The 12,617-nt window shown below is 36.3% G+C and overlaps 1 protein-coding gene across 1 annotated transcript; it reads left to right on the top strand.

The window, feature by feature from the left end:
- Positions 1-6,629: 6,629 nt before the first annotated feature.
- Positions 6,630-12,555, top strand: LOC113329952 (acetolactate synthase small subunit 2, chloroplastic-like). The gene is made up of 12 exons (XM_026576804.1): positions 6,630-6,919; positions 8,644-8,857; positions 9,135-9,218; positions 9,553-9,621; positions 10,046-10,129; positions 10,235-10,387; positions 10,623-10,709; positions 10,802-10,906; positions 11,006-11,128; positions 11,247-11,399; positions 11,761-11,826; positions 12,172-12,555. Exons 1-12 carry the CDS (start codon positions 6,696-6,698, stop codon positions 12,265-12,267), a joined length of 1,458 nt encoding a protein of 485 aa, XP_026432589.1. The 5' UTR covers positions 6,630-6,695; the 3' UTR covers positions 12,268-12,555.
- The last annotated feature ends 62 nt before the right edge of the window (positions 12,556-12,617 follow it).

Here is a 12,617-nt window from a genome sequence, read left to right as displayed (position 1 = left end):
TACACCGTACAATCGGGTATTCTCTCTCCTTTTACTCTACTCAGCATGTTCCTCTTCATATATTGTTTTATAATTCTTTCCATATTTTGAAACATTGAGGACAATGTTTAGTTTAGGTTTGGGGGTATAGAGTAGATACCATGATAATGCTATAATTGAAAACGAACTCCTTCTTCTTTTTGAAAAAAAAAAAAAAATTAAAAAAAATTAAAAAAATGAAAAAATCATAAAAATGGAGCTCATTTACCTTGAAATGTTGACTCTTGTGCAAATATGTATTTTATTAGGAGTCTTAGTCTAGATATTTAGGCACCCTGATTCTAGCACAATTCACATAGTGATAAGAAATTTGCACGCGCACGATCTACCAATACATGTATGGCCTCGATCTTCAAGGTGTTGGATAGGAAGTTACGATTGCCAATCACTTTAGAATACTGAACGAAACTGACTAGCTTGTTCTTTGGTTGGTTGGGATAGAAGATGGAGGTTACATTAAGAAAACAACCATCGAATTTAACTGGGTGCATCAAAAAGGGCTACCTCTTGCAAAGTGTCATGTAATTTTTGTTTCCTTTTGTATGTATCAAAAGTGTTTCCTTAAAAAAAAAAAAAAAAAAAAAAAAAAAAAAAAAAAAAAACGATGTATATTCAGAAAAAACAAAAAAATCAAGTATTTATCAATTCCATCATCTCTTGTTCCAAAAATAAAAAGAGATGTCAATGTAAATAAGTCATGTAAAGTCATTTTTGTTGTTTTTGTAAGCAAGGAGGGTGTATGCCATTGATGTACAACGCGAGAATTGTGAAATACCTCCAACTCATTCACAATTCTCGTAAAGTCCGGACAGCTAGCTAGATTTCGACCTCAGTTCTTAGCCTGAGAAACTATCTCTTGGTGATTAGTAGTCATGACTTCAGATCTTTCTTTACACATGTGTAGATACACTTTACACTCTTATCACATGTCCTTTTTGTTATCAGTGCTAGGATTGTGCCTTCGATAGCTAGATTGACATCTCCATTTTGCTGTGAGCTTAAACTGTTTTGCACATGTCACGTTTGATGGAATCTGAGCTTATATTTTGACCTAGAACTTTGTAGGTACGTTCTAAGCAAACCTTCACGAGACTTCAACTCGTCCACTAGGGACACTTAGTGGTTTAAAAGGCTTAGTGCATACGCTAAATGCATTCGAGAGACCAGCGACAGTGGTATAGTTAGGATTTCCTTAGTTTTGTTTTACTTGAGGACAAGTAAAATTCAGGTTTGGGGGTATTTGATGAGTGCCAAATATTGTATATATTTATCCCTTTTTGTTGGCATTTAACTCATCTTTTATGCATTAATTCTACATTTTATCCCATATTCTGTATTTTCATTGTTTTCAAGAATAAATATTTTTATTAATTAATTTTGCATTTTTAGGTAATAAATAAAGTTCGGATGAGTCGCGGAGCGAAAAGAGCAGAAAAGTAGTGAAAAGCCGGGAGAAATTACGCAAGGAAGCCGCGAAGAATGGTGCGCACAACCTCATTTTCTACACACAAAAGCGCCTCCGTTCTCAGCCGTCAGATCAGTTCCCAGAAGCATCCGATGGTCGCTCCTTCATAGAGCATCAAAATCTGAAGTCTCTGCCAAGCACCACAGCGCTGAAATTCCAAGCCTTCAGATTAGATGGTAGTTGAATCCAACGGTCGCTCCCTTGCTGTGCATCGAAGTTTGATATCTCCGCCTTACACTACAGTACCTAACTCCATCAAGTACCGTTCATTTTGTTGTATCATATAATCTGACGGTCGCTCCAAGCTTCACTCCACATCACCGTCCGATCTACCTACCATCTTCGCATCCAATGACTCAGCGTCACAGAACATCAAACGATACACCGCCTCACACCCTAGTGACCGACCTACCACCTACCCAAACAACCCCCTTCTCCCAAACATCGAGCCATCACCTACACCACCCCCCTCTGCAGAGCCACCTCCTGCAACTGCCGCACCACCATCATCACCACCACTCCCTGACGCCACCAAACACCACCAGCTCTCCACAACAACCCTTACCCCCATCATTATTTCCACTCTCATCAATTCTATGTCCTCCTAATCACTCAATTTCACGCCTCTCCCATGTCAGGAACCCTAGAGGTGAAATTGACAAATTAGGTGGAATAGAGTTGAAATTGAAGGCATGGAGGGCATGAGAAGAATCAGAGGAAGAATGGGTCGTCACACATGGGAGGAATTATGCCATAAAATTAGGTAATTGGCAAAACCTAATTTGACTGACTTTGGAAAAATTTGGGGGAAAAGCTAATTTGGTGTAATGAGTATAAATTGATGCTTTGGGAAGCATTAGGGAGACACTATTTTACCTCTCTGGACTAGCCAGTAGAGAATTGAACAAAATTTTATGAACTGAAAATTTCATTGCCTGAATGTTTGTATGTTGCAATTTTCTTATGTGCTGTAGTCATTTGTTTTGCTGCAATTTATGTTTAACTTATCTCATTTAGTGTATGCATGTTGTCACTTCATGATTAGCATGAGCTAATCATTTTCAGGCCAAGGCTCAGTGAAGCCTTGTGCACTGTCAAGTGTGAATGAACTAGAGAGTTACTTCCTGTTGCTGTGTTGTGAATGTGTATTTGAGAGAAGCCAATGCTCATAGAGCCTGTGATTGGCTGTACTGTCAAAAGACAGCCAATGCTAGGGGTAGACTAGTGAGCAAGTTGGTGTTCTTTCATTTCTAGTGTATGCTTAGGAATGAGCTTAACTTAGACCATTTCACTTGATTAGGATACAAGGTGGATCATCTGCTTTGGCTTGCCCACCACTTCTCTTTTAATCAATCTGAATTTCAGTCACTTTTTCAAGTTCTGTGTTTTTGCATTTCAGCTATATTTTCATGCCTTTTATGTTCCTCCATCTTGTAGCTACTGTGCACTGAAGTCAGTGCACAATCCTGCCTCTTGCCCTTGGCTGCCAAGCCTTGGTAGTTTGTTGCTTTTTCTTAACTGCTTCTTTATTGTCTTACCCTGCATTTTTGGTTCTTTGCTTATCTTTCCCTGCTATGGTTCTTAGCCTGTTTCTCTATTGCTTTATATTGTGTTCTTAGTTATATGCCTGAAATTTTGTTTGCCTTTAGCTCACTGCCATAGTGCATTGCTACTCTTTTTAGCCTAGGAAAACTTCTCATATGCTCCTCTCCCTGTGGACAAACCCCTATTCACTCTTTTACTACAAATATTGACCTTGTATACTTGCAAGCATATTGTGTGCATCTTAGAATTCACACCATCCATCTCTGATATTCTTTTTCCTCAGCAGAATCATCACCATCACTGTTATGTTGTAACACAGAAGTAGTTTTTTTGGTTCAGGAATATTAGTGTTTTTTCCTTTGGTTCTGTGTGAATTTTCGGTTCCTTTCTCTGGTATATCCTCTATGTAAACAAAACCAAAAGTCTTAGAAGATTATGTTGTTTGTGTAGAAGACTCAGTTGCTTGTCTTGTTTGAATGCCCAGGAAATCCATCAATCCAGTTATTAGAGTAGGAAGCTCCTCGAGAGTATTTAATTTTCCACTAATAGTCTCAACAGCAGTAGAGAGTTTATCCACTCTTGTTTCTAAAGATCAGCCATTGGAACACGAAAAGAAATAAGAATTCTGAAAAATTAGGGTTTGATGTTGTTTTTTTTTGATACAAGGTTAAAGTGCGGAAGTGTTTGAAAGGATCGAATCCTATATAAAAAATCTAAGAAAAGAGGTCTGGATACCAACTGGTGTAGAACTAAGAGGGTGAATGCAATGCGGAGATTGTAGGAGATACGAAGGGTTTGAAAAGGGATACGAAAACAGAGATTGAAGTTTGAAAGATGATGAAAACAATATTGCAGGAAGAAGTTCTTCAAAGTTTAATGATAATAATAATAATTCAGTATTTCAACTTGAAACAAGACTACGACTTAAATAGGCTTTACATAGCCGACTCGACAACTAAACTAGGAAGGAAAAGAGTTTAGCTAACTTAGGAAACAAGAGTTTAACTAATAATAGAACTCTAGAAAACAATATTAGGTAATAAAGAGAAACTAAGCTTGAACTGTAAGGTCCTATATATGTTGTACGACATCACCATCTCTCCGTAAGTCCTTCGGTTAACTTACAGTCGGCACAAGAGAATTCAAACTCAAACACCGAAGAAAAACCACAGTTTTGTAACACATCAATGACCTGAGGATTATTTTTAACCACTATGTCATAAAATTTCTTTACTTGAGATCAACTTGTTTTAAATTGCACCTTCTTATCAAGTGATAATGGGTCACTACTTTTATGATTTACATTACCATTCCTAGAAAAAATCTAACTTGCGGCCACTTCCATAAACTACAATAAAAACAAGCAAAACATATATTACTTGCATACGCCAACAATTAGGATCAACACGAAAATTAAATCTTCTATAAAAACGGATACATCAAAACTCATCGCCCATGGGTAAATAAAAACCGTTTCAACATCAAAAACAACAAAAACCAAAGCAAACATATAATAACGAATTCGGAATTGTAACCAATCGTCGCATTTATTTGATTATAAGGTTTTCATCTAAATTGAAAATTTTAGAAATTACCTAAACATTACAAATCAGTAACAATTCATTCATCCGAATCTAAATTGAAAAAAAAAACGAATTATATATATTACTCTCATACTCGATATAACCCTAAAACCCTAAGATACCAAAAACAATACTAAATCAAATGAAATTAATACTACGAAAACACATATCAGTTAACCATCTAAATATTACCGAATACAAAATGAATAAAAATCGATAAAACTACTACAATTAATAGAATTTGGTTCAATTTCATACCTCACTTTTGATTGGTGTTTAAAATCAAATTAATTGAAAGCATATGATGACCATACCATCAAGATCAAACCCCTTCAATGAATTCGTCTAATATTCCAGTAATCACTCTCACTGAATCAATCCTTTAATGGAAAAAAAAAACTAGGAGGAAGAAGAGAAAAAAGAGAAAAAGAAACAGAAGTCGAACGGAGGAGAAACCGAAATTTGGTTTCTCTGTAATATTTGAGCAAGGATTTTCCCATCGCTTCAACGCACCTTGACCAGTCAAGCGATGATTCATTACTCGCTTTCAAGGTTTCTGACAGGCGAGTATGCTTTTTCATCGCCTATACAGTAAAAACTCCATATATTGATACTCCATTTATTAATAAACTCAATATATTAATAAAAATCATAGTCCTAACTTGGACCCGTTACAAATAGTAATAACCTCCATATTTTAATATTAATAGATTTTTCTAGTCCCGCCATAAGAAATTTACCTCCATATATTAATATAATCCTCATTACTGGAAACTTAGATCTTGTACATCGAAATTTAATATCAATCTAATTTATAGTTGTTTGAGAAAATGATGTAAAATTTTGGATTGTTATGGCATTCTTTGGTTTGCAGATGCATGCGTAAGATCTCAATACTATGGACACTTTCTTCTTAAATCCAAATTATTTCCAACTTGTCGAGCATTTTTAAAGCCTCTTGGCATGTTTAAACTTTTGTTATATACGACTTGTTGCTCATTTGAATGATTAAGGAAGACATACATGTCCATTATCTTTTACATACTTTGAATTACCAAAAAAATAATTTGTTTGGTATGCCTCCCTATGTTTTTTTTTTTTTTTTTTTTGATAAACAAGGAACCTTTTCATTAGTGGAAATTCAAGGTTACAGTGAGTTTAAGATCGAAAATAAGAGAATACAAAGCAACAAGAACATACCGTACAAGTACAATACCGAGAAATCCGATAAGAGAAAGATAGGGATTACCGGAGTAAGACAAATACAAGTATGAATAAGATTCGATTAAATCGGAAGAAGAATGGTTTTTCGCGGAAGTAGAATCCAACCATTTAGTTTGTTTTTCTTCTTTAGAAAGATATGCTCCCAAACTAGGAGTTATTTGCTCAAATCTCTTGAAACTAGTGATGAAGCTTCCGTCGTCAAAGAAATCACCGATGAAGATGAAGATTTCGTCGTTGGAGAGCATCACTATCGATCTTGAAACCCAATCCAATAACCAAGAACCGCCATTAAAGCGAAGATAAACCTCAAAAGAGTAGATAAAACCACGATAATGGTGTAGATAAGAAGAAAACATAATAAAAATTAAGCTATAAATACTAAGAAAACAAGAATTAGTAAAGCAACCTGCTCAGATCCAGCCCAAAATGTACTAGATCTGAGCCTCCTCCACTATACTCAGCGTAAGAAATGTAAAAGTAACTAGTAGTTAAGAATGCGAAAGTAGTTGGTCATTGAGGAATTGTTGGATTTCGAACATGTAAAATATGATTACATATATATGAAATTGAATTGATATTAGAAAGATGAAAAAACTGTCTCCAACTCAATTCAGCAAAATAGTACCCAACCTAGCTAAGATCAGTCTGTCGGGATCGTGTAGCGTACCTAATAGCCTAGCTCGATGGGCCGTCCAGCCCAATTGCTAACCCAGCCCATCCTAGCTACATTACAACATACATGCTCTCTTGTCTTTTACCTATCTTTACCTACCTCCCTCCCACTAGGAAACCAAAAACCCTAACTCTCTGTTTTTCTCACCCAAAATCTCATCTCAGCGATGGCGGCAATTTCAACTCACACTATTCTTCCCATTAAACCTGCACAATCTTCAATTTCCAACAAAGGGTTTTTAGGTGGTTCTGGGTTCTTTGATTTGAGAAAGAATGAGCTATCAAAATCCAGGGTTTCTGTACCTCAGCAAAAATTGGTCATTTCAGCTATCAAAGATAACAACAATGCGGTTTCAACGACTGAATCTTCACCTTCTATGGGCCGGTCTAGGTAAATCAATCTAATCAATTTCAGTTTTGTTTCAGTGAGTTGCAATTGTAGGTATTCTTGATAAAGATTGCTCTTTTATGCTTGAATTCTTCTGGGTTGTCATTTTTTTGACCTAGTGTTAGGTTAATGATGGTGTTTGGGTTTATAGAATTCGAAATATCAAGAAAGTTGTACGAAAGGGAAAATAATCTTGGGTGGATTTGAGAGTGATGTGTTAAGAGTTGACATTGGAGAATGAAGGGAAAAAGTGATTATGTTAAGAACTAGATTAGTACACTGATGCTGAGTAAGAGCCCGTAAAATGTAATTACTGAAGTTTTAGAAGTGCAATTTCACACAGGGATAGTTCTATTATAAGAATGTTAAGGTTAACGTTAGTTGTGTTATCCTTTTGATTGGTTGGGACTTGCAAACTAGTGGATAAGAGCAGAAATTTAGCGAAAATGCTTTACCGTGACATGATAATTGGATATTTTACTTCGACCCTAATTAGAAAGAACGTATATACTCTTGCAACGATGATTTTATGGATTTTGTAAGATAAGATGCGGTTCAGTTTTTCTCTTAATGGATGTCCATGTTCGTGCATACCACCAAAAGAAGTTAGATTTAAAGGTTACTGCTTCCTAAATTGTTTCGGTTTGGGGCAGTCCAGGTTTCCTACTATTTTTGATTGTCTCCAATTTGACACTTTGTTTCGTACAAAAGTTTATGCTCAGAGCCGGCCCTCCCCTTAAAGCAAGGAAAGCCTTGCTTGAGGCCACAAGTTAGAGGGGGCCACAATTATTTTTTTACCTCTAATTATTAATCTTTCTCCTTTAATAATTCCAGCTCCAGTTGACAAAGCAAGGCAAGTTTTCAAAACAGAAAATGGAAATGTTCTAGGGTTCAAAAACCAATGGATATAAGATATTATTCTTTTTAGACCAAATGATTCAAATTGTTACTTTTGTTTCTTCTTTAATCGCATTTCTTTTTTGTTTCGATTATTCCATCTGTATATGTAATATGTTTTTTATGTTGTCTCCGTTTAAGTTTTGATCATTGATTCTGTGTTGTTTAAGGTGTCCTCTTATAAAAACTAACAATGGTGTTTCTAGAAACTAAATTTGTCTTCAGAATTTTGGATTCTTGAGATCATAGTTTATGGATTTATGTTTTATGTTCAGCCAAAAATTGCATCGTTATTAGATGTAATTGTAACGACATAACTTCTTTTGCCACACTTGCATTTGCGTGTGGTCTTTATGTAATGTACTAATTCTCTACAATTCATGTATTACCTCAATGATTGCATTGTTTTGATAAAGTTGAAATGAGAAGAAAGGAAATGTTGACGGCTGCAATATGTTATAGAACCTGAAAACAACATTTTGGATAGTTTGTGGTTTACTAGGTGATATGTGCTTCAGTTAGTATATGTCATGTGTTGCCAACTATTTCCTTGGTGTATAAATGATACACAACTCTTAGTTGTTAGACACCAACTCTTGATTGACATGTTAATGAAGTTACATTTCTAAGAGCAAGTGATCTTTGATTTTTTTCTCTTGCCATGAGTTTCGAATGTCTAGGTTGCTCACCGCTATTAAGCGTACCTATAATAAGGGCCACAAAAACAAAAAATGCATTAGGCCACGAAAAACGCAGGACCAGCCCTGTTTATGCTGTACCAGCACTAGTGTCAATGCTGTAGCTAAGACAGAGATTCATTAAAAATGCAGGGTAAGACGCCATACAATTTCTGTATTTGTTGGCGATGAAAGTGGAATGATAAACAGAATTGCAGGAGTATTTGCTAGAAGGGGTTATAATATTGAGTCTCTTGCTGTCGGTTTGAATAAGGACAAAGCACTCTTCACAATCGTTGTTTCTGGAACTGATAGAGTGTTGCAGCAAGTGGTAGAGCAGCTTAACAAGCTTGTGAATGTCTTGAAGGTACTAATCTCATCCCTGAGCTTTCAGTTGCGAAATTCTATGAGTTACGTTTGCAGTCCAACATACTTATATTCACTTTTTTTTTTCTTTCGTAACATAACCTGATACTTGGCTCCTAAATTATGTCGAAATGGTATCTTTCCGTAGCTCTCTTTTAAACACGGCGTATGATTAAAGACCTCTGGCTAGTTGCCATTACTACTATGTTGGGTGGCCTCGAATTTAGTTGCCTTTTTGCTTCTGTACCTTTTAACATTTATTTGATCGAATTTACCAGGTGGAAGATCTCTCATCAGAACCACAGGTAGAACGTGAATTGATGCTCGTAAAACTCAATGCTAATGAAAGCAATCGTGCAGAGGTATCTATTGTCCCTATATGTCATCTCTCTAGTAGGAAGTTCTAATTTGAGGATCAACCATCGGCTAGTCTAATTGTTAAGTTGTCCTTCTGCATTATGCTCCGTCGTGGGACCAAGTCGTGTAGTGTTTGTGTTAGGGGTCTTCTCCGACGCAATCCAGCAGACATGGTTCCCCTTTCTAATTCAACCTTATCTCACCATATTTAAAACCCAAGAGGTTCAGTGATACCGCTAGGGGTAAAAAAAAAGAATTGTGGTCGATTAGGAAATGCAGTTCTGTTACCTCTGTTTTTGTTTGAGGTGCTAACTCAATATCTTTTGTTTTAATCTTCAGATAATGTGGTTGGTGGACATATTCAGAGCAAAAATTGTCGACATTGCAGAGGACTCGCTAACTATAGAGGTGCTTATGAAAGCTTATGTCTTGTATTGGTTATTTGTTTCTAGCATGTGCCATGTTGGCAATGTATCTTAGAGAGTAGAATTTGGTTCGGTGATGGATATGTTCATAAAGAAATTGTTAGAAAAAGTTCAAAAAACGAATATGCAGGGCTGGTAGTTAGAGAAATTTTTGGTTTTTCACAGATTAATAGAATCTAAGTTCAAATTGTATTGAGAATAATATGTTTGGATGCAGTTCCTTGCAATTTTGTTGTAATGGTACTGCCACCAGTAATGGAATGTTCTTATGCATAGTGTTCCAGATTCTAGATAGATTTTTTTTTTCTTCATTTATATATTGGTAAAAAGAAAAGAAAACAATTTCTTTGTTTGTTTGTACTGGGCCTCTAAGTCAAATAGCTAAAGTGGTTTAGTGCCAATTTCAGGTAACTGGAGATCCAGGTAAAATGGTTGCTGTTCAGAGAAACTTCAGCAAGTTTGGGATAAAAGAACTCGCAACAACTGGAAAGGTTAATGCTTATGTAGTTTCAATAATGTGTTTTTATGTTATTTCACAAGCGTTCATTTGAACAAGTCTTGTAAGCACCATTTTCAAATTCTTGCCTCTTATATAGATTGCTTTGAGACGGGAGAGGATGGGCGAGTCTGCCCCTTTTTGGAGGTTCTCTGCAGCTTCATATCCTGATCTTGAAGGCACAATGCCTATCGACTCTCTTCCACAGACTACAAGCAAAGCACTTGAAGCACAACCAAACTTATCTACAGGGGTATATCTTTTTGTCTGAATTTGTATCATGAGCGAGTGCTTTCTGTGGAGTATAATCTAGGGATTCATCTTAGTGTGTATAAGCTGGTTCGCCCGCATTGCAAAAGACTAGTTTCTGTCTCGCTCATGAATGGGATCCGTTATCATGCATATCGTTGTACAATTGTTTTAAGTTTAGAACGTAGTCCCTCTTTAATCATATTTAATTGATGATCTCTCTCTCTCTTCACTTGAAGGGTGATGTTTATCCAACTGAACCTTATGATGGTTTCTCGATGAATCAAATTCTTGATGCTCATTGGGGCGTGCTCGACAACGAAGATGTAAGAGAGCTTTTTGTAACCACTTGCTTTTACCATCCAGATAGCGAAATGAATTGATGCTCCGTGTCTAATTTTTTATTTTATTTTTTCAGTCAGCTGGGCTTAGGTCTCACACCTTATCATTGCTTGTTAATGATTGTCCTGGAGTGCTGAACATAGTCACTGGTATTTTTTCTCGTAGAGGTTACAACATTCAGGTATGCCATTTAGTCATTCCTTTTGTTTATAGTTTGTGTAATTGTGGTGATCTTGTGGGTTCCCATGTCCTTTACCGTGATTTTTCAATTATTCTCCAGAGTCTTGCTGTTGGACCTGCAGAAAAACAGGGCATTTCTCGCATTACAACTGTTGTTCCTGGTACTGATGAATCAATTGGAAAATTAGTTCAACAATTGTATAAACTTATTGATATTCACGAGGTGAGTCTTATTCTATGTGACAATTGCTGCGCATCATTAATGATTTTAGATTCTAGTGTCTATGAAATTATCAAAATGGCTACTCACTTGCGGAAAACAAAAACAAAAAAAACCTCAGGTTCGTGATGTTACACACATGCCATTCGCTGAAAGAGAATTGATGTTGATAAAGATTGCTGTAAATGCTGTTGCAAGAAGGGATGTCCTTGACATTGCTAGCATTTTCCGAGCAAAAGCTGTGGATGTGTCTGACCACACAATCACCCTAGAGGTTTGTAATTCTCCCTAGACAATAATAGTCACTGCGCGATGCGAACTTACATGATATATGGTATCTTTATTGTCCTTTCTTTATATGTTACTGTGCGGTTGGTGATTCCAGCTATGGGTTAGCACTTAGCTGTGAACTACATTGTTAGGTCAGAAAGATTTTATGTAGCACGAGTTCTGAATGTGCCAGGTTGAATACAGTCTAAGAAATATCTCAAAAAATTGGACATCTTCGTGATTCACATTTATACTTGTAAATTTTTTCTGGCAGTTTTTTGTCATGAACTAAGGTTTCGTATTAATGTTTTTTCTTTTTTTTCCATTATTAATAATTGAAACTTAATGCTTTTGCCCCTTGTCAGCTCACTGGAGATTTGGACAAAATGGTTGCGCTACAAAGGTTACTAGAGCCTTATGGCATTTGTGAGGTATGTTACTGTAACTTAATATTTCAGGATATCACAGTGGCTTCGGCTTGTGTTTCTGCTGAGTGTGTTGTATGGGTCGCATTTCACTTTTTGCATCAATTCATTTTTGGGGATTGAAACGGTTTTTTAAGACCTATTAAAACATGGCTTCCAAATAATACGAGTCTACAGAAATTGGTTTCAAATACCAGGAAATCATTTCAGACCTATTTAAACATAGATATCCAAATTTGTTAGTTTATCATTTGAACTACTTTTTACTGCCAACCGAAGTCCCAGTTTATTGGGGGTAATCTAGCCACTGCTGAAATTTTTATGCTATTCTGTATTTTTTTTTCTATAAAGGTGGCAAGAACAGGAAGATTGGCACTTGTTCGTGAGTCTAAAGTAGATTCCAAGTACCTGCGTGGATATGCCTTGCCTATTGACACTTGTTCTTGAGTCTAAAGTGGATTCCTAGTACCTGTGTGGCTACGCCATGCATCTGTAATGTTAAGGGTTATCGTCAATTGAAAGGAGAATAATGTGCTTTGCACTTGTAATAGTAAGGATTGTTGGCTTGCCGAACTGGCAATGGAAAAAGGATAAGAACGTTTAATTGTTTGTTGTAGGTCAAGGTTTTCATCAGGCAGTTTGTAAAGGAGTTGGTTTTAACTTTGTTTATAGATGAGTTGGGTGACTTTGATATCATGAAGTGATTTATTGGGTTCACCGGCTCTAGTTGGTTTTCCTTTCTCTCTTGTAAATGTCCGTTGGGATTTAGTTTCAGATCGAAGAGCAATTGAAAATCA

This window comes from Papaver somniferum, unplaced genomic scaffold (genome assembly GCF_003573695.1).
Source record: "Papaver somniferum cultivar HN1 unplaced genomic scaffold, ASM357369v1 unplaced-scaffold_117, whole genome shotgun sequence".
Taxonomy (NCBI): Eukaryota; Viridiplantae; Streptophyta; class Magnoliopsida; order Ranunculales; family Papaveraceae; genus Papaver; species Papaver somniferum.
Note: the sequence above shows the minus strand (reverse complement) of the source record. Positions and strands in the feature narration are given on the sequence as shown.